We start from the raw sequence: 22,461 nt of genomic DNA on the forward strand, positions 1-22,461 counted from the left end.
TTTGTTTCTCTTTTGTTTTACATAAAGAAGAAAAAAATTCAACGTCCAAACTCGTGAGAGGAAAAACAGCTACTTTCATTTGATTCTTTCTGATTTTTAGTCATTTTTTTTTTCAGAATCTAGAAATTCCAAGTTGTATGTTCCTGAGTTAAAAGGGTTCACATCAGTTTGATTTGTTCCCCCTGAAAAAATCACCTCTATTTATCTGAGTTGCACTCATGCAGCCTCATAAGATGAAAGTAAGAAACTTCAAGTGTAAATATGACGCTTCTTTGACCAAAATGGTTCCTCATTAGATGCCCCGCCCCGCCGCCCGCCTCCCTGCTTCCTTCTTGCAGCAGTGGAGCCACCACTCTCGTTCTCCCCCAGCTTCCTGCTCCTGCACCCGCTCCCTGCCTCCTGTGTGAGGCCACAGAAGCTCTCTTCTCCTTCAGCCCCATGGGGGTGCTGTGCACTCTAGCAGTTAAGAGCATGGACTCTGGAGTCAAATGCAGGGCTCACATCTTGGCTCCACCCTGTACTAGCTGTGTGATCTTGAGCAAGTTACTTAACCTCTCTGTGCCTCAGCTTCCTTATCTGCAAAATGTTACCTATTTCATCGAGTTGTTGGGAGGATTTAATATGCTAATAACGGAGTACATAGTTTCCAGCACAGAGTAAGCACAACGTGGTATTCACCTTGGCCCAGTGCCATCATAGCCTAACTAGTTTCTTGCTTCCAAGCTCTCCATTGTAATCTCTGGAAGGAAATAACCACCAGAGGAATCTCCTTTAAATCATCCTTTTCACTAAGGCACTCCTCTTCTTCCTGTAAGTACAATGCAGTCCCTGGTACCTGTTGCCCTTTATAGTCTGGTCCTGCAATTTTTTTAGTGACCTCAGAAGAGAAAGATGAATGCTGTTTGGTCCTTGCCTCTAAAGCTCTTACCATGTAGTCAGGGAGACAAGGAGACAGCACCATTCATAATAGGTGCAGCCATAGATGTAGTACCAGGCATAGAGAACAATGATTAATTCTCACGTGGGCGTGGGTACAGGCATCACGGAGCAGGTGACAGCTCCAGGTGGGTTTGAAAAGATGAATTCATGTTTGCCAAATGATGAAGGGAGGAAAGGAGCAGAGGAAATGATTTGTGGATGGCTGCAGACGTGCGGTGCTGTGGGCTGCCGGTGCCACTAGAACAGAACATGTGGGGGAGGGAGAGGGCTGGACCACGAAGACCTTTCCATCTGTGGGGACACAGTGAAGGGCTGTGAACCAGGCAGGGCAGGCTCGGATTGGCATTCGGGGAGGATCACTGAGGCAGCAGTGCGGGAGGTAGGTGAGAGCAGGGAGACCCAGGAGGAGCCCCCGGCAGTAGCCAGTCCTGTGACGGCTGCTCCTGCGGCGGGCAGTGGGCGCTTGTTCCCCCCAGACGTGATCTGCAGCCCCGGCTTCTGCACCGACAAGTAGCCCGTGTTTCTGTCAGGATCACAGTCATGCTTTTTCTCCAGAGATTCTAATTCAGTTGGTCCAGAACCATAATTCAGACCACAGATAGGAGCCAATTTATATGTGAAATTTATATGATTTAAAATTTTCTGGTAGCTACGTTTAAAAAACTGAAAATAAATGCAGAATTATCTTTAATACTGTATTTTATTTAACACTAAATCCAAAATGAAGTCTTTTACATTTTTTTTGGTACTAAGTCTTTGAAATCCTATTTTTATTCACACATACAGCACACCTCCAATTTCAAGTTCTCAATAGCTGCGTGTAGCTAGTGGCTACCGCACTGGGAAGCACAGATCTAGAATGGGGTCCCAGAATCTGCAGGTTGATGAAGCATCCGGGGGTTCTGGCGTCCAGCCAAGGTTGAGAACTTAAGGCAGTCCTGCTGCCTCCTTTCCATTCCAGTATCCAGGTCTTGCCCATCCTCCAAGTCCCAGCCCACATGCTTCCTTCCGCCTCTGGGAAACACCGATTTTTTCTGCCATTTACTTGGCACTGATCACTCATACGTCACGTTGTGTTATCATTAGTCTTTTCCTGGTGAACTTCCATTTCCCCTTCTCAGCCGTCCACTCCTGCTGGACGGGAGCCCTGTGTGTATTTCTTTATTCCCTGGAGCACCTAGTCCATTCATCGGTCGCTGCATTCTTCGTGATCTGTAAGCATTCCGGGTTGACAGCGCCCCTGTCCACATAGCATCTGTTAAGGCCTAGACTGAGGAGAAGGGTTATTGTCACGTCATTGTTACAGAACAGTGAGGCAGGAAAGAAAAGACTTTCTTCAAGGGCACACTCCCCCTCCTGACAGACAACACTGCCCTCAGTTTATCACATTTTGTGTATTGATTTGCAGCTGGACTTCCAGTTAAAACAGATATAACCCCTGGGCCATCTCGATTATGTTCTGGAGCACGGCGTTCTTTCTTCTGTAGGATGAAGTGTAACAGGCCTTCCGTAAAGGTTGAAGACAAGGATTTCCCCTCCACCTGCTCAAAGAAAAAAGGTAACCACTTAACAGTTCTTTAAATCCTATCACAGGTGGAGCGCTCAGCAGGGGGTGGGCTCAGAGCAGCGGGTCCCAGGATTGCAACCAGGACCTCACTAGCCCCCCTTCAGTGGGGGCGGCTGGGGAGCAGGGGGGAGCTGGAAAGCCCTGATGGTGTCACGATGACAGAGATCTGTGGGAAGGCTTCCTCTGTTTAAGTCCTGTTTGTTTTCCTGTGGTTGGGAAAGAATACTCTAAGTCACAGCTCCCTGCTTCCCCAGCACCCACGAGCCCACCAGAATTATTCTAAGTTCACCAGTGCCTGCAGGTGGCTACATGCAGTGGACACCTTTCATTTTTCTTCCATCGTGAAGTGTTTCTTCTTCCTGTCCTCTCCCCGTCCGGGCTTTCTTCCGGGTTCCTTTTGTTGCTTCCTCCTCTTCTGTCCCCGGCCTTCTTCTCTTAAGAGTAGATATATACTCCTCCATAGGTAATGTCATCCGCCCCCTTAGCTTTCAATGACATTTATATGCCACTGACTTCCAAGTTCATATGTCTAGCCTGCACTTCTCTTTTGAACTCCAGATTTGTAAATTAACTGCTTATTTAATCTACCTGCTTGGGCATCTCGAGGGCATCTCAAACGTGATATATGTAGAAGTAACCACCTGAGCTTCCCCTCGAAGGGAAATGGCACTACTGTCCATCTAGCTGTGCGTGCTAGAAGCCTGGGGGGCCCCCTCACCCCCTTTCCCTCCCTCCTGATCTAGTCAGTTATAAGGTCTTGCTGCCACGAGTCGCCCCTGCAGAAGTTGCCTGAAGTATGTTGCTCCGTCTCCGTGTTTACTGGTCCTGTCACTGGATTGAGGCTGCCCTGGACCTCTCAGGCCTGCTGAAGCAGGCTCCTCACGCTTTGCAGCCCCTCGCATGGCCAGAGTGACCTTTCTAAAAGCAAATCTTGGGGCTTCTCTGGCGGTCAAGTGGTTAAGACGCCACGCTTCCATTGCAGGGGGTGCAGGTTCGATCCCTGGTTGGGGAACTAAGATCCCGCATGCCGCGCGGCCAAAAAAATAGAAGAAAAAAAAAAAGAGCAAATCTTCGTATCAGTCCCCTGTTTCAAACCCTTCAGTGGTTCCCGTTGCTCTTGAAGAAAAGTTTAAAATCCTTCATGTGACTTTGCAGACCACCCCCCCGACACTACTCCATACGTTTGAGACTTGCTGACCTCCTTTCGATGCCTCCAAACCCTTTCTACCCAAAGTCTCCGTACGCTCTGTCACCTCTGACGGGAATGCCCCTCTCTCGCCACCAGCTCCCCTCCCTGACTCACTCGAGCTCGTCCTTTAGAGTGGACCTCAATGTCTGTCACTCACTCCCTCCCTCAGGCTGCCTTATGTCTGCTTGTAGCACCCTGCAGGGTTTCTTTCTAACACTTGCTTACAGTTGCAGTTATGTAGTTATTTGTGATTATTTGTTTAAAATCTCTCTCCCCCATTAGCCTGTGAATTCCACAAAGGCAGGTCTGATTTGTTTTCCACTGTTTCCCAGTAACTAGCACAGACCCGATGCTTGATAAACTATTCCATAAGGATGTGTTTACTGTTGGAATCCACAGGTGCTCCACACTTAATGTGTCCCAAATTGAAATCTTTTCTCCCTCTCCTTAGAGGGAGAAACTTGCTCTGTATTCTCTGCCCTGAGTCAATGAATTGTGTAATACCAGCTAACCACTCAATCTGAAAAAGTTGGAGTCATCTTTATTTTCTTTTTTCATACCAAATCTTTTGATACTCATACCAAATCCCAACAGTTCAAGCTCAGAAGTTTCTCCTGTGTCCTGCCTGCCTCATCTTCACGGCACTGCCGTGGTGCAGTCCTCAGCGTCTCTTGCATGTCTTCCAGCACACCCATCACTCTGCTCCTAGAACATCCAGATCACGATGTGATTTTGCTGTTTCCCCACTTAAATACCTTCAGAAGCTCTTCATTTCCTATCTGAAAAAGGTTAACACATTTGTGAGCAAATAATCCAAGGCTCTGACGATACGCTCCCAACCTGCCCTTCCAACTCTACCCCCAACGCCTCCCTTTTCCCTTTAGCCACACGGAGCTCTTTGCTGTTTCCTGTACAGGATACCTCTTTGTGCCTTTGTATGTTCTCAAACCTTTACAGATTCTGGTCCGTTACCCAGCGTTCATCCTTCTTGATCCACCTCCTTCATCGTTCTTCGGGGCGGCCTTCTTCTCCCCAGGGAGATTTAGCTGCTGCTTCCTTGGTGCATGTGATGCCCTTTTGCTGTAACCAGCTCTACAAAGCGTATATGACACTGGATGATACCTGTTTTTTCTGTCTTCTCTCTCACTAGATGCTAACTTCTGGACAGTAAGGCTTTGGTTTTTATATTTTGACTCCCTACCTACATCCCCCGACTAGGCTGCCTGTGCCTCCAGGCCCCAAAGCCACACTGACATTGACCATGGACTTTGCTTTCTAGCAGATCGAAAAAGCTTCTGCACAATCCACAGCACAGGCTATTTGAAAAGTTGGCCGCCCACAAAAATGGGGCTGGACGAAGACAACGAACCAGACAACGAGGGGTGTAATCTCAGCTGCCTTGTCGCCATCGGACGACTGCACTCTCACATGGTTCCACAACCGGCGAACGGGGAAATCAGGGTGAAATCTATGGAATATGTCTCTCGGCATGCAATAGATGGGAAGTTTGTTTTTGTAGACCAGAGGTAAGAGTCTGCACATTACCCTTGAACAATGGTGGTAGAGGATTTTCAACCCTGAGTAAAGCAGAGAAGACTGGGAGATCGGCTGTCTTTCTCAGGGATAGAGAGAAGGAAGTGATGGGCGTATCTGCTGAAAAATGAGACCCAGTGGTTTATCATCATAAATACAGAGGTTTTTCTCCATGTCATTCTTTGGCATGTAGAGACAGTGAAGTGGGGGTGGTTTGATGTCCATGGCTGAAAGAGAAACAGGCACAGTATGCTATCTGAATCCATGGAAGGTTCCAGGACCATTAATTACTGTGATTGAAATTCTGGCTTGTGGGACTCGGAAAAGATTATCTAGTCCTGAACTGTCAATACAGTCAGTCATCTGCTATAGTAACCCCATACGGCAATTTAATTTTAATTTAATCAATTTAAATTAAATTAAATTAAAAATTCAATTCCTCAGGCTCACTAGCTGCATTTCAAGTACTGAGCAGCCGCATGTGGCTAATGGTACCCATGCAGAACATTTCTTTTTTTTTTTAATTAATTTTTATTGGAGTATAGTTGATTTACAATGTTGTGTTTCTGCAGTACAGCAAAGTGAATCAGTTATACATATACATATATCCACTCTTTTTTAGATTCTATTCTCACATAGGTAGAGGAACATTTCTATCTTTGCAGAAAGTTCTGCTGGACAACACTGATCTAGTCCAGTCTCATTTTTTATGGTGGTTGAACTGAGGCTCAGCCTGAAGCCTGGCCTTCTCCAGAATTCACAACTCATTGGCAGTGGACCTGGGCTAAGAACCCAGATGTCCCCAAATTTCCACTGTTCCCTGCTGCCTCCTTAAGAGTATTCACAGGGTAGTAATTTTTCTGGCTTATTAGATACAGTCACTAAATACTGGAAAAGGAGGCAGCCACCTCTCAAGGTCCTTGTGGGCCCTGCTGCTGGAGCTTCTGGTGTTTGGTCATCCTGGTAAAAAGCAGCCGGTAAATTGGAGAAGCTTTGCCCTGGAGTTTAGAGTTCTACCACATTTTTATCTAATACAGTTACTACTTTTAAACCTCCTAAAATTTGATATCTTGTGCTAACAGCCCCTTTGAAAGGATTCTTTGCTTTCTTTCCCTCTGTTTTTATAGCCCTGATTAAAGTCAGTTTCATGAGAAAAAAACCAAAAAGCAAAACCCATGTAATAAGCCCTCTGAACCCACCCAGCTTTGACCTTGTTTTCACTGGCTGTAGCAGGATTCAGCCGGTGCAGACATGCTATTAATTGTCTGAATGGCTTTTTCTTTTTTTTTAAAAAAATTCCCTTTTAGGGCAACAGCTATTTTGGCATATTTACCACAAGAACTTCTAGGCACCTCATGTTATGAATATTTTCACCAAGATGACATAGGACATCTCGCAGAATGTCATAGGCAAGGTAAGCTGGGCTGTACGACAGGTCTTAAAAGTGCGCCCCTGCTTCTAGACTAGTCCACGTGACCTCGCACAGAAGTTTGCCTCTGTGACGTGGGAGTCACCCAGCCCAGGAGTCTTCAGGCCAAGACATCCGTGAGGAGGGGAGGCTACTGCAGCCCCATCCAGCCCCTTACAGATAAACCCCACCCCATTGCCTCGCAGATTCCTATACTTGGGCCAGGGCAATTTCCGGAAGGCATCTCTTGTTCAGAGGATTTATCTGGCCCCTATAAAGATTTCGTATGGCCCAAATGGATCTAATTCTTTTCCGCAAAACCCTGCATCGCCTCCTACGTTTCCCTCTTGATTAATGGCATGGCCAAATATGTAGCCTCCTGAGATGGAAACCAACATCGACTCCCTCCTTTACTTTTTCCTCCGTCAGAACTGTTCATTCACCTCAGACATGCATTTCCAAAGAGGCCCCTTTCTGCCACCTCCACTGCCAAGACCCTGGTTCAGCCCATGTGCCCACCTGATAGTTGTGATGGACTCCTAACAGGCCTCCCACTCGCTTCTGTCCCCAGTCCAGCTTCCATCACTATCCCATTCATGCTCTGATAGATCGAGCCTGATAATGTCACATCCGTGCTTAAATCCTCCTGCCTTTAGACTCAAGCCCAATCGCCCTTGACAGGCGTTCAGAAGACCCTCCGCCTTCTGGCCCTGACCCACCTCCCCAGCTTTACCCCTGCCCCCATCTCTGCCTGCAAAGGCCTTGTGCTCCAGCCACACTGACCATCTCTCCATTCCCTGCCCTACCAGGCCCTGCCACTCCTCGGGCAGTGCTGGGTTCTTCCCTCTCTCCCGTTGGCAAACTTGTATTCTTCCCTCAAGACTCTGATCTCCTCTGCCTCTCCTGAGGGCAGGAGTCACATCCTGTCTCCTCTTTTACCTCCAGTGCCTGGCACATGAAAGATGCTCATTACGTGTTTGTTACATGAAAGAATGAGGTTTCCATAGGTGAGTGACCTCTCTGAATCCAGATGTCCTAAAAATGCTGTACTGCCTTCAGGCTTTGTGATGGGGAAATAACATGGGCCCTTTGGACAGTGCCTTCTCGTTGTGTGGTGTTTACTTCATAGCTGATTCCAGTTAGATGTCTAGAATGCAGTCAGTTATTCCCAGAGCTTTCATTTCATACACTCTGAAGAACAGTGACAGGTTCACAACCGAATTGGAAGGCTCAGAGTCAGACCCTCAGAAACAACCTATTCTCTGAAGTGCCAGCTCCGTGGCTGATTAAAGAGGGATGGCCTTGGAGCCTGAGCGCACTTCGGATTTGGTTAGTTCAATGCATTTGTCTGAGGAAACAATAATGCTCATGGTCTCTTTGTATTTTCAGTTTTACAGACAAGAGAAAAGATTACAACTAATTGCTATAAGTTTAAAATCAAAGATGGTTCTTTCATCACACTACGGAGTCGGTGGTTCAGTTTCATGAACCCTTGGACCAAGGAAGTAGAATACATTGTCTCCACCAACACCGTTGTTTTGTAAGTGTTTTTCGTATGTCAGAAGCTCCCTTGCTTCACAGGGAAATGCCTTGGGTCCCTTGCCTGGGAAAAGGGGGTACAGGTGACAGCCAGTATGGCATCCTTTACTGCCGTCTTGCTGATATCCTGTGAAGCCTCGGGACTGGCAGAAGCCAAAAGGGGGTTAATGAGGGATGAGCTTCAGCACTCATACCTCTGAGGCCCCGGCTGGTGGAGTTGCTGCAGGAGACAGCAGCGTTTCCTACCCGGCAAAGCAGTCAGCCTTTGAGTTCTGCAGGCCTGGCATCCACTGGTATCACTATGGAGGGAAGGCTTGGTCATCTTTGAAAGGCTCCCCAGCCCGTACTGGCTTCGGCTGAGGAGGGCTGAGGATCTGCGCCCACCGGGCTGGCGGCCTGAGCCCCGGCAGCTGGGACGCCCCCTCAAAGGCTGCCACCTGCTGGGTGAGCAGGGAAGGGGAGGCCCTCCTCTTTGGCCTGCTCCCCACATCTCCTTCCCCATGAGGTCCAAACCCCCCACCTGTAGGCGGAGCCGATCGAGGGGCTGGGGCCGGCAGTGGGCTGCTGCAGCCGCCGCCTCTGCTGGACCGCGCCCCACCTGCACTGGGAAGGCCAGGCAGGCAGGGAGGCCAGGGGCCGGGGTGCTGTCCATCGTGTCCTCAGACAGTGAGGAGACCTATGAGCCGCTCAGACACTTCATTTTGTGGCCTGTCCAGGCCCAGAGTGGACACCGGACACCTTGGCCAAGGTGAAAGGTGCACGGTTCTGAGCAGGCCTGACTCACGTTTCCTTGTTGCTGGGATGTTCACAGAGCCAACGTCCTGGAAGGCGGGGAGCCGAGCTTCCCTCAGCCCACAGCATCCCCCCGCAGCATGGACGGCACGCTGCCCTCTGGAGAAGGTAACTATGTGCCGCCGGGGCGCCCGGGCTTGCCCCTGAGAAGCTGCTTGTGGCCACCATCCCCGAGCCCCCGGTATTTGGGGTCCCCGGCCACCATCTTCTGTGGAACAAGGGAGGCCTCGCGGGGATGATCACTAAGGACGCTGTCATCTCGCTTTCTCTGTTGAGCCTGGAATGCCGGGAACTTGTCTGTGCCTTTGCCGAGGCTGCCTGGACCCTGGAAGCCTCGACATGGCAGCGCCTGCTGCCTGTGCTCTCCTCCCGCTGGGCTGCCGGTGGCTGCGCTGCGAAGCGCTCTCGGTGATGGCCGCCGGGATCCCGTGGTGGGAGAGGGTGTCTGTCAGCGCCGGGGTGTGCTGTTCCCGCGGGGCCGTCCCCCGGCTCGGCCTTGGCCGCTGCTCTCCGCACCTGACTCCTCCTCCCTCAGGCCTCTGCTTGCATGGCTTCCGCCCCTGCCTCTGGTGAATCCTACCTCCGGTTTCACTCCTGAGCTCCAGATCCGCCTTTCCAGCGGCCTCCTGGGCGAAGCCACCTGGAGTCCCACAGGCACCTATAACTCAGCACATCCAGATCGGTTCTCTGCACACACCTTCACCCCCAGTCTGGTCGGTTAAGCCAGAAACCGTGACTCCTACCTCTCCCGTTATATCAAAACACACACTCCTGTCCCTTCTGTCTTTAAACCTCTCCAGCCCCACTGTTGCTACCTCACCCTCCTCATCTGTTGCTTGGCTTACTGCAGATAACTTCCCAACTCTAGTCTCCCTGCCCTCCTCTGCGCCCGCGTCCTCCACTGCAGTTCCTTCTCCACACGGTGAACTTGTGTTTTCTGTGTCAAGCACTTTGGTGCTCCTTGTCCCCTGTGGATACTGTTCAAATCTGTTAGTGTGGCATCCAAGGCCCTTCATGGTCTGACTGGTACCTGCCTCTCAGTTTCATCTGTCACTCCTCCATCATCATTTGTAATGAGTTTCTTGGTGTAGTCTCCCAAGTTGTGTCCTGCCTCAGTGCTCTTGCATACACTGGTCGGTGTGCCTGGAATGCTTTCCCCTCCTTACCTCTCTGCCAACCTACTTTATGCTCCTCTCTCAAGACTCAGCTCAGAGTTAATTTCTTCCAGGAGGTTGCACCTGGCCCTGCATGAGTTGGGTGCCTCTTGCTGACCTGTCAAACTTACCGCAGTTTGTTCCAGCCATTGTTTATCTTGTGTGTCTCCCCATTAGACTGTGAGCTCCTCGAGGGCAGGGATGCGGACCTATCTCTGTGACTCTGGTGTGCAGCCCAGTGGCTTTCGGCCAGCGTATGTTGAGTGCATGAGGAATTAGAAGCTTTAATATCGACATCTCTGATCCTGGAAGGAAACTTGAGCTTTTCCCTGCCGGAATGCCTTTTCCTGACAAGCTGTGGCTCTCATGTCCCTCAGGGCACAACCCTAAGCTTGAACTTCAAGTGGATTTAATTTAACACATAATAGCATTTCTCCCTCGGCTTTCCCCTTTCCCACTCTCAGATTCCTCTGTTGTAGGTGGCCCAAAGAGGACCCACCCCACTGTTCCAGGGATTCCAGGGGGAACCAGGGCTGGGGCAGGAAAAATAGGTCGAATGATTGCTGAGGAAATCATGGAAATCCACAGGCAAGTAACACCTAGTTGTTCCCTTAAACCAGTGTTCTCAACCCCCAGGGCACTTGGCCCCCCAAGGGATGTTTTGTTGATGTCTGGAGACATTTTTGGTTGTCACAACTCAGTGGGAGGTTGTTGCTAAACATCCAGTGGCTAGAGACCAGGGAGGCTGCTTGCTAAACATTCTACAGTCACAGGACAGCCCTCCCAAGCCCCGGCCCCTAAGGAAGAATTTTTCAGTCCAAGATGTCAGTAGTGTCGAGACTGAGAAATCCTGCCTTTAAATAAAGAAGCTAAACCCAAACAGGCCAGAGCTAAATGGAACTCTGGGAGGCTCAACTTTCTTATTACTTTGTATATGACCCAAGGAGCTTCCCAGTGGATAGATGAACACTAACATTACAGGACTTGCAGGAGCAGAGCCGAGAACTGCCATGATCTGGGCCTTAACGAAACATGAGCTTCTTCCAGTCAAGAAGTTGCCTAGGATTAGCAATAGAGACCAAACAAATCAGCTAGTAATAGAAGCTCCCTTGGGCGGAACTTCTTTTCCATATGAAAGAGAAGAAGCTCTGAAGCAGTTTATCTGGGTTGAATCCTAGGCCTCTGCTTAGGAGATTCATGTAACTTCTTGCACTCTGTTGACTTAAGCCATAAAAGGGAGGCAATATCTATCTCCCCGGAATTGCCCTAGGATTGTGAGAGAACTCAGGAAAGTTCCAAGAACTGACATGTAGTGAGTGTTCAAAAATTGTTAATTAAATCTAAGTCTTTAAGAACAGTCATTGAGAGGGAAGCAGTAATTGTAAGTCCATTTGAATTTGGGCGATAGAGAGGGTGGTAACCAGGTCCTTAGGCGTACAAACTTAATGGAACATAATCATAGGATCCCTGCTGCCACTGGCTTGATTCTCTCAGGAGAACTGGAGGCCGGCCTTGTTTTCTAATTGGCCACAGGGGGGCTCTTATCCCAGTGGGATTCCAGAAGAGCACAGCCCTGTTCCAGCCCTTCAGGAATGACCGATGTGGCTATTTGAACCTACCTCAGGAAGGAGGTGTGGGTGCAGTGTGCACTGATAGTCTGGTGCTGATCAGTCCCGGCGTACCCTGTGCCTTGCTCGAGACCATCCAAGGACAGTATAAAACAGTCCTTGAACGCAAAGGTCTTAAGATCTTTGCGAAGCCTATTTTCTTTATGATAAAAGAAAAAAGGAGGAGTGCATGGGCTGAAGCAAGCAAGGGAGGACGGGTTTGAACTTGGCCTTAGCTGGGTTTTGTGATGAATGTGGGTGTTCTAGAAAAGACAGGCACACGCTGGAATGGGCGTGAGATGGTGTATTCAGGACACAAAAAGCAGGTCATCTACCTCGCAGCCTCTTTGTAGAAAGGAACCACAGAGCTGTGATGGGAGATTGCTAAGAATTCTAAGAAATGATGTTGAACAGTTGAGACTGGACGAAAATTGGAAGAGCCTGTGCATTGTAGGATGCTGAGCAGGTGTTCAAAGTGGTGTGTTAATGCGCATCGTGGAGGTTGGGAACTTCCCTGGCGGTCCGGTGGTGACGACTCCGCGCTTCCAGTGCAGGGAGTGTGGGTTCGATCGCTGGTTGGGGAACTAAGATGCCACATGCCGCGGGGCACAGCCAAGAAAAAAAAACCCCCAAAAACAAAAACAAAAACAAAAAATAAGCATTGTGGAAGTTGGATTGGAATAGGAAGAGATGAAGGTAAGCGTGCTTCACAACCCAGGAATGAGGCCCACCTTACAGTGATAGTAGTGTCCAAAAGAGAAATCAGTAATTTAAGGACTAGATATTGAAAATGAAATAAGTAACTACGAAAAGGCAATTCTAAGATAGGGAAGCTGGGGAAACAGTGGTTCCATTGATGTAGGTAGGGAAAAGTGGGAGACATTCAACAATTTTTCAGTAAGCAATTAGTAGTCATCTGTGTGGGTGAAGAACACCTGGTATATAGTTGTATCCCGCCTTTCAGAAGATTATGATCCAGGGGAGAGAGAGAGAGAGAGCTTGTTTACTCACAGATTACAGAATTAGGCAGTACAGGCCAAGAGCCAAGACTGCTGGGCAGTGGGGGGGGGGTCCCTGGGAGACCCAGAAGCTGCAGTCATCCATGTAGGTGCTAAGAGCCTGGTGGTCACGCAGCTGCCATTCAAGTTTCCCTAAACTCTAGCTGCGGTGCCAGGTCATGGCTTCCTTTGCTGAGGTCCTTCAGCTTGACAAGAGTTTATGTGGATTTACAGCTCTAAGTCTTTTCCTCTGTAAACCTACTATGCTGAGAAATAAGCTAGCTGAGGAGGGCTTGGACCCATTTTTCATCACCTGTTGCCTTAGAAGATGACAATGACGACTACTGCAAGGCCACTTTCTAGGTGGGGCTGAAACCACCCCAGCACCCTCCATTTCGTGAGTAGTCGCTAGCTAAGCAGTGTTTGTAGGGTAGAGAGTAAGTCATTTGTGGTGGATTCTAGTTCATTGTATCAGAGATAGAATGCCACCAACTCTGAGATCTGGATTCTGTGAGCAAATGAAACTGGCCAGCTACTTGAAATTCACAAACCTGAAATCCAAACCCTAATCCAAGGGCTTTGTCAGTGAGAAGCTTGCCTCCAGGATCTGTGTTCTAGATCAGGTGCCTATGGGATAAATCCAGCTTATCACCTATAAAATAAAGTTTTATTGGAACACAGCTATATCCATTCACTTGCGTATCATCTATGGCTGCTTTCAAGCTACAGCGGCAGAGTTCAGTAGTTGTGACAGAGACCATATGGCCTACAGAGCCTAAAATAATCACTCTCTTAGCCCTTTACAGAAAGTTTGCCAATCCCTATTCTAGATCTTCATCCTCCTTCTCACCCCCATCCCTCAACAAAACACACACACTCCACTGAAAAAAGGAAAGGCAATGTAACTAACTCCTCTTTTCTCTGACAGGATAAGAGGGTCATCGCCTTCCAGCTGTGGCTCCAGCCCATTGAACATCACAAGTACACCTCCCCCTGATGCCTCTTCTCCAGGAGGCAAGAAGGTAGGGCTGATGACTTTTAGACTAAGGCCCTTCTTCATCCAGAGAGCTCTTGCCCAAGTTCTGAAATACTGAAGTGGGAGTATATAATTGTGGTTGCTGAAAGAAGTAGGGCCCTTTTTTCCTCCTTGAAGTAAATGCATCTGTGTTAGGTGAGGTACAGAGCATACCAGTGGAGCCAGGGAGCCTTGCTGACATTGTTAGAGGATTTATCCCATGTGAGTGGGGGAAGGCAGAAAGAGATCTTTCTAAGGATTGGGGAGCTATCAGTCCATTGTATAGAGGGAGGAATTCAAGAGCTCCCGTGAGGGAAGGGTTAGTGAGTACCTAAAACTATCTAGTTCTCTGCCGGGAGTTTTCAAGAGAGAAAATATCGTTAGTGTCTAGTGCAGGTCCTGGAAACAGTGATACCACCAGCAGTCCTTTGGAAGGCAAGTCATGCCTTTGCAGTTGCAGAATACTTAGGGATCTGCTTGGGTTTCCTATGATGGGACAGCATTGAGTACAAGTAGTTTATCAGTCACCAGCCCTCATGAAGAACTGGCCAGAAGACTATATTATAAATAGTCTTAGAAACCAATAACCTGTTTTCATCTTTAGTGCTGATGAGAGAATTTACAAGCCTAGGCCAATGTTAATTGTAAATCGTAAATCTATTTATAGTATCTGATGTTAACATAGGTTAGGATGCTGCAAAGGCCAGCATCTTGAGACATAAAGTCTTCCTTCCCCTATCTCCCAAGACATGTACACAGAGAAAGAATATTAGTAATTTACATAGGGCACAAACTGTATCAAAAGCAGGACATGGGTCTTCAAAACTGGGCTCCTCAGAGACTCAGGTTACCAGGAGCTGTGGTGCTGCCAGGTAGGATTGGGGCGAGGGGCAGGTGATGAGGAAGACAAGGTAGGAAGACTCCTGCTTCTTCCAGGGCAGCTTTACTTCTGATACATGAATCTTCTGTAAAAGTGTTTATTTGAAAAAAGGTTTTACTTCCCCCAAAAAGGTTTGAAAGCCAATAAATTAACAGGTAAGAGCACAGTTGGAAGACAGACCTGGGTTTGAAGCCTAGCCTTGCCATGTGCTGGCTATGTGGCCCTATACAATTTTTTAAGCCCTAGATTTCTCTATGATGCAGCTAATATAGGTTAGGGCAGCCAGCATCTTTGCACATGAAGTCCTATTATGAAAGTATATATGTGAAAGTGGCTGGCCTTTGGTAATGACTCAGAAGATAGTACTGACAGATGAAGTCTGGGCTGGGCACACCCCTCTCCCCTGCTCGCAGGCTGAGCTCTTAGCTCTGTTCTGTTACACCGCTAGGTCCTTCCTTCCTACTGGATCCACCGTCTCCTTAGCATGGTATCCTCTTCTTTGTGTCTCAATTTAACTTTTAGGCATTTGATTTCCTGGTATTACCAAGAATCCCACTACTCTATTTTGGAAGGTCATCACTCCAGTTCAGTGCTTAAATATTACTCGGGGAACTTTCATATACAATCTCTCATCTTATCCTCACAACCTCATAGGTGACAAAATCCAGGCTACCAAATGTTACATGACTAGCCCAGAATTTAATAAGTATGGCCCCAAACTAAATTCAGGTCTCTTGACTTCTGATTCTTTTCACACCAACAAATGCCAGAGATCTAAAAGTATACTCTGCATCACAAAGCCCCAAGTATTTTTGAGGCATTTTTGGAAAATGTTTCCTTTTCTTTGGGCTTATAAAAGTGGGTCTGAGAAGAAATTAATGTATTCTGAGTCATCAGCAGCAGGACCTTATAAGAAAGGCATCTAAACAAGATGAAGTTAAAAAATGACAGCATTAAATAGTGTACCAAAGCCACAAAAGTAAAGGTGGCCCCAGGCTTCCAACCCTTCCCAGTCACTTTCAAAATTGGCAGGTCTGAAAATGAGCCATTTAGCCTGCCAGTTATTTTAATTAGGGTCAAGCTAAATACAATAAAAAGAGGAGGCTTAGTGAGCCTCATAGGTTCCAGGAGAGTCTGGACATCCAGAGGTTCCAAGGCAGGGTGACATAAAGCAGCAGTTCCCTAAACGTCATCTGTGGTCTTTTGGTGGGGTTAGGGAGGGGGCATCTTTTCAGGGGTCTGCATGGTCAAAAGTATTTTCATAATAATGCTAAACAGTTTTTTCTCACTGTGTTGATATGTGAACTGATAGTGAAAAAGCAATGTTGGGTAAGACTGCTGGCGCTTTTACAAAAATCAAGCCTGTGGCACCAAACTGTACTGACAGTCACTGTATGTCACTACCGTATACTCACAATAATAAATTTAAAAGCCAGCTTCATTTAAGAATGTCCTTAATAAAGCAGTAAAATAATTTTATAAAATCCTTGAGTAAATCTTTTAAAACTGTTACAAAATGGGAAGTGTGCATAAAGCACTTGTGCTGCACACAAAGTATGATGGTTGTCTCAAGGAAAAGCACTTGTGCGACTATTTAAGTTATAAACCGAACCCAATCACCTTTTTCATAGGAAACCATTTTTACTGTCGCAAACTATGATTTTTCAGACTTGGGTATTTAGTGTACATTTTCTTGAAAATGAATGAACCTGCGACTTCAAAGAAAACAACTGACAGTGATAAAATTTTAGCTTTCAAGCAAAAATTAGAATTTTGGGGAAAACTTGTATCTGCTACTTTGAGCTTGACTGCTTCCCAAAACTTAAGATATTTCTGATATAGGTAATATTAACAATGGTGATGTTTTAATGTTGTACAATGAAGTGTGTCAACATTTGGAAGATCTGTGTAACTTAGTGAACCAGTATTTTCCAAATGACTGATGTAAGATATTTCAAAATCATGCAAAGGTAAAAAAGATCCATCCTAATTGCCAAGATATACCAATGGATTTCAACATAACAGAGTATCAAAATTTCATTGATATGGTTTCAAACTCCACATTGCAACTAATCTTTAAGAAACTTCCACTTGCTGAGTTTTGATGTAATATCAAAGAAAGAATACCACGATTATTTGAAAAGGCTATTAAAATACACCTCCCTTTTCCAACTGCCTATATATGAGAGGCCAGATTTCCTTCAGATATGTATTTCAAACAACATACCTAAACAGACTGAATGGAGAAGCAAATGAGAATCCAGTTAAATTCTCTTAAGCCAGACATTCGATTTGCAAAAAATGTAAAATGACACTTCTAACTTTTCGTTATTTTTGAAAATAGTTCTTTTTCATTAAAATGCTATTCATGTTAATGTGTAATAGTTTTATTATACTTTTTAATGTATTAGCTTTAACTTCACATATAGTAAATATTGATAAATGTATAAACAAAAGTTCTTTGGAGTCCTCAATAATTTTTAGAGTGTAAAGTCTTTTTGAGAGTCTCTTCAAAAAGTTGAATTGCGGAGATAAGGTTGTAATGCCATCTACTGGCAGGGCCTGAAATCACTGCCTCTCCTGAAATCCCAGCTGCTACCAAACTGTTTCCTCACCTACATCCAAATACTTCTCAAAAGGTGCTTTTCTATGAGACTCAGTCATGGGGGGGCCGGGGGGGGGGAGTTGGGGGAGACAGAGTTCTGCTACTGAGGAGTGGTAATAATACTTCTCAGTAGCCTCTCTTAAGAACTTAAACCAGTGGTTACTAATGGCACCTGTGGTATAACTAGTGATGATTTATTCTAGTGTTTTGCTGTTCATTTGCGACTCCTCAGAGCTGTCTCTTCACAGTGTAACAGCCCTTTATTTCTTCAGCAACATCTGTTGCTGTAAGAAGTTTTCCTCCCTTACAGGGGACCTGCCCAGCTGGGCTCACTGATGTTTAGTCCTTGGCCTTAAAGAAACATGTGAACGCTCTAAGGATTTTATTCAGCCTTTAAATTGCCTGTGTGGGCTGAATCCAATAAAGAGAGAAGAATAGTTTGGGGGAGAGGATTTTTCCTTACTGTGACCATTCCTAAGAGTCTCTGATGTGAAATCATCCGATAAGAAACTGAAGCCATTTGAAGCTTTTTCTCCCCACCTTCCTCTTTTCAACATGCTTCATCTTCTTGGTGACACTGCATAAAATACTGATTGAAACTGCTGATGATGTGAAAACTTCACTTTTGTTTGCAGATTTTAAATGGAGGGACTCCAGACATTCCTTCCAGTGGCCTACTACCAGGGCAGGCTCAGGAGAACCCAGGTTATCCATATTCTGATAGCTCTTCTATTCTTGGTAAGTAGCATTATTTATTCATTTCCAATGCAAAGAGCTTGCAAAAAAACATGTGGCATAAAGTCAGTTTTAAGAACTGAACTGGAAAAACAAACCAGTTCTAGGTAAACTTGATAAGAATAAAGTAAAGGTTTAAAATTTGTTTAAATCTTTACTTCAAAGTTGAGGTTAATGGTTGGGTTCTCGCTGGGGTCCAGGTTTGTCCCTGGAACTCAAGAGGAGGCTACAGCGGTCTGGACACAGGCTTTCTCCCAATGTGCGGAACATAATCTCTTTGGAGAGCCGATGCAGGTTCAGATAAAGCCTAAAAGGGTCATCAGGAAGCACTTCAGAGGGTATTAAAAGTCATTAAGCCAATGAAGAGTTTGCTTCTCCCACCCCACCCATCTTTTTCTCTACTTAGCTTTCTAGATCTTTTTTTCCCTAATCTCTATCTTCCTATTTTTTTCCTTCTGTAGTAATTCCCTCCTTATAACTGGTTATATCAGAATATTAAAATGAGGTCAACTCATACTTGATACTCTTCATTGAATTTTAAGTACTTCTTAAAAAGTTGGGTCTTCCCTCTGAAAAACACCAATGATGTTAAAAAAAAAAAAAAAAATGGCAACACACCCCCAAAAAGCAGCCTCTCTCATCCTTCTCACCCTACTGTTAAGTATAACGTTCTTATTAAAAGTGTGCTTAGGAACCGCTTACTAAAGTTAAACATGCTTTGGTATTATCACTGACCAGTCTTTATCTCTTTGCACAGGGGAGAACCCTCACATAGGCATAGATATGATAGACAACGATCAAGGCTCAAGCAGTCCCAGTAATGATGAAGCAGCAATGGCTGTCATAATGAGCCTCTTGGAAGCAGATGCTGGGCTCGGTGGTCCTGTTGACTTTAGCGACTTGCCATGGCCGCTGTAAACAAACAAACACTACATGTTGCTTTGGCGACAGCTACAGTATCAAAGTGCATTACTGATGGAGTTATACAGTCTGTGAAGCTTACTGGATAAGGAGAGGAGAACAGCTTTTATGTACTGTCTTCATAAAAGCCATCTCAGAGCCATTGATACAAGTCAATCTTACTATGTGTAACTTCAGACAAAGTGGAACTAAGCCTGCTCCAGTGTTTCCTCATCATTGATTATTGGGCTAGCTGTGGATAGCTTGCATTAATTGTATATTTTGGATTCTGTTTGTGTTGAATTTTTTAATCATTGTGCACAGAAGCATCATTGGTAGCTTTTATATGCAGATGGTCATTTCAGATGTATGGTGTTTTTACACTACAAAGAAGTTCCCCATGTGGATATTTCTTATACTAATTGTATCATAAAACCGTTTATTCTTCCTTGTAAGAAAGAATCCTTTACTATAAATATGGGTTAAAGTATAATGTATTAGTTAAATATTTTTAATAAATGTTTCCCTTGTTCTATAAATATTGTTCACATTTCAAATAATTAGAAAAATCCTACAGGGAAAAAAATGCCACAGGGCTGGATCAGCGATTTTCCATGGTGGGTGTTTAAGGACGAGCCACACCAAAAGCATTTACAGTGCTCTTCTGGCCTTCATAACAATTCTAGGGCATACATAATTTCCCTGTGTTACTAGTTTAGCTGTACTGTATTTTCGCTATACTGTAATTTTAGTTTCTGTGAGAACAAAGAAAGATGTTACTGCTTAAACACAAACTGCAAATCCTCTGGAATTACAAAATCAAGATGATTGATTAGATAGAAGAGACTGGCTTCTCTAATGTACAACAACGCCTCTACTACTCACAGCTGTATGGCTTCAAACAGTAAACTACAAGTGACCCTGGACCCAAAGCACCTAAATACTTCTGATGTCTTCGTGAATTGGGCCACAGAATATTAAAAAAACAAACAAAACATAAACCGAAAACATTTTCGTGAACAATTTGCTAGGCAGAACATCACAGTATAATGGAGAAAACACTGAACTGGTGTCAGAATTTGGCTCTGAAACTTAAGGTTACTGTAGGACCTAGTAAAGGTATTTCATCCTTCATATCAGGTTGGGCTAGAAAATGAAAATATTCCCTTTTCAATGTTTTGGATTTATAGTTTATTTTATAATTAGTGGGGAATAAAAGTGCCTCATCACACATATACCAAACTGGAGTTCCTTCAGCTGCCTGGTTTCTAGTTATACTGACTCCAAGACAGGATATCTGCTAATTATGAGATGGAAAATCTGGTCAAGGTGGTTATAAAGATCAGAAACATTAAAACAATGGAATTTTATTTTGATGAAAAATGAGTTTACAATCATTTAGTAAATGAAGAGCAAACACTTCATCTTCCTATACCATAACTCAAAAAAAAATCGTTAGTAAATAAATATCTGGACAGATTAAGGGTAAGGCAGACTGGATAATAAACCACCTGACGTTCACACTCCCTGCATGTGACTCACTTGAAAAGGATGAAAATGGCACTGAAGATAACTGATAAGATACGGGCATTGAATCTCATCCTAATCATTCAAATAAGCCCAATGATACTCATTTTTTGCTCATCATGGGCAGCAAACTATACACATTTCACTGAAGGAATACTTTGATAGAAGCACTTATTTAAATTATATTGTGCATCACAACTATAAAAATGGCTTGAACAGTTCCACTTGACCACCATATATAAAGTGCAACTATATAATATTCTACATTTTATCTGGGGTGTGATGAATATCAACCTAGACTAAAAGTACCCCAGCTGCCAATTTCTGCCACTTCTGAAAAGATCTAGATGTGTGAAAAAGGACTGTCCCCCCATACCAAGAACCAATTTCACAAACCTACCGGGTAAACAAATACATTTATGTAACTGGAACCTCAAGATGCTAGAGTTGTACTCATTTAAAAAACCATTCAGCTACCTTTGGTCTTTAAAAAAGTCTACACTGCAATATCCTAAACATTGTTCTGTGCATCTCACAGTGCAGAGAGTGGCCTTGCAGTGCAGGATGAGGAGAGTGCAGCGTCACTGCAAAGAGTAGCATGCTATGGTTTCAAGCAACATCACCATCACAGCATCGGATTCTGTGCGTCAGGATCAAGGTCATTGTTGCTAGAAGGGGGATGGATAGGGAGAATATCCAGCTCATCCACTTGAGGAGTTGGGTGCATGACTACCAGCTGGTCCTGGGGAATGTCAGCTGCAGCTGCTGCAAGGTTGGTGATAGATTTACTCTTTACACACTGAAAGTCTACATGCCGACTCTTTCCTTCTTCCTTCTCCCAAGACATTCGAATAAAGGGTCTTTGGACATAGTTGTAAATCACTTCTGGGCGGCCCCCAGGCCTTTTCTTTACTTTTTCTTTGTAGGTTGGATAACCTGAAGGAGAGAGAGGTTTTAAAAACTGAGGATACGCACGCACACGTGTATGCACACCCACATGGGTCCCCACATTCTCACCCAATTTAACCTAAAGACAGTTACTGTAGTTCTTGAACAAACAAAGAAGGGAATTCAATATTCTATCCCCTTGGTCATTAGTTCAACAGCAAGAAACTGAAATCCTACTGATGTAATTCACAAAACCTCCCACCATCCACCAAGTACCAGAATAACATTCGGAAAGCATGGAGGGGCTGGGTCCCTAATACAATGGTACGTAATCTAGTGCATCATGGGCTCTAGTTGTATATCCTTAATATCCCTGAACCCTTCCCTTCGCAGGATTATCGGGCCTCAAGGCCTGCAATTTACTGCAGTATTAGCCTTCTACTTTCTTTAAACCTAAATCTCATCTTCATATTTTTCTGGGTTTTTTCTTTCCTTTTTACTGTTAAGTGACAAGGAGCCGTAGAGCTCCAGCTTCGCTAATTCCAGGTACTTCTGCACCTAGGTCAGCAAAGCCAATATTTTAACCCCTATATCATTTAAATGCTACTGCTCTCAACAACCAGGCAGTTCATTCAGATTGCCAATGGACAAACTGCCAATGGCCAAAGCAGCTGTGGACAAAAAAAAACGTTGCCTGACATGTCAGTGAACAAGGATGTTGCGGCCACCAAGCCATCAGCCGCTGCAGCCACCCCCACCCAAGGGTGCTCCTGAGGGGATTCAGGATGGAGGAAACAGGGTACTGGCCCTAGACGGTTAAGATGCGTATCAAAGGAACGACTGCAACAAGCCCAGACTCCTGCATCTCCCCAAACAGAGAGAGGCGCTAAGATCATTAACTTGAGATGTCTGTTTTTTGTGATTAGCAGTAATCTTTTCATTTTTTTTTTTCTTTCCAGCAAAAACTACATATCCTGGCTCCTCCCTTACCTCTTTGGAACAGTTTCTCAGAGCTGTCTGAGAGGCTGTATCCCAGGCTACAGTCCTCAGTAAGGCCACCAAATAAAACATAATTCTGAACATTTAGGTTGTGCATTTTTTTCAGTCGACACAGCTTTCCCTAATTAATTATATCTTCCTCCTCTTAGATCATAATCACTGAAGAGTAACAACTGGTAACAACCA

At 45.3% G+C, this 22,461-nt stretch overlaps 2 protein-coding genes across 19 annotated transcripts in view; one reads left to right on the forward strand and one right to left on the reverse strand.

The window, feature by feature from the left end:
• The window catches only part of BMAL1 (basic helix-loop-helix ARNT like 1), a 103,782-nt gene extending 84,424 nt beyond the window's left edge, over positions 1–19,358 (forward strand). For 4 of the 8 annotated variants that reach the window (XM_082476002.1, XM_082476003.1, XM_082476004.1 and 1 more), the window contains 9 exons: positions 2,348–2,497; positions 4,975–5,221; positions 6,536–6,642; positions 8,026–8,176; positions 8,987–9,075; positions 10,586–10,709; positions 13,655–13,748; positions 17,862–17,964; positions 18,719–19,357. In XM_082476002.1, the coding sequence (XP_082332128.1) occupies positions 2,348–2,497; positions 4,975–5,221; positions 6,536–6,642; positions 8,026–8,176; positions 8,987–9,075; positions 10,586–10,709; positions 13,655–13,748; positions 17,862–17,964; positions 18,719–18,879 (1,226 nt within the window). In that variant the 3' untranslated portion in view covers positions 18,880–19,357. Of the gene's footprint in view, positions 1–2,347; positions 2,498–4,974; positions 5,222–6,535; positions 6,643–8,025; positions 8,177–8,986; positions 9,076–10,585; positions 10,710–13,654; positions 13,749–17,861; positions 17,965–18,718 lie in introns of all 8 variants that reach the window. The other 4 variants (XM_082476006.1, XM_082476008.1, XM_082476005.1 and 1 more) reach the window with 3 other exon arrangements.
• Positions 19,359–20,208: 850 nt separating this feature from the next.
• The window catches only part of BTBD10 (BTB domain containing 10), a 77,944-nt gene continuing 75,691 nt past the window's right edge, over positions 20,209–22,461 (reverse strand). For all 11 annotated transcript variants that reach the window (XM_082476040.1, XM_082476041.1, XM_082476043.1 and 8 more), the window contains one exon: positions 20,209–21,324. In XM_082476040.1, coding sequence (XP_082332166.1) covers positions 21,014–21,324 — 311 coding nt within the window. In that variant the 3' untranslated portion in view covers positions 20,209–21,013. The remainder of the gene's footprint in view (positions 21,325–22,461) is intronic.

This window comes from Balaenoptera physalus (assembly GCF_965194825.1).
Source record: "Balaenoptera physalus genome assembly, chromosome: 10".
Classification (NCBI taxonomy): Eukaryota; Metazoa; Chordata; class Mammalia; order Artiodactyla; family Balaenopteridae; genus Balaenoptera; species Balaenoptera physalus.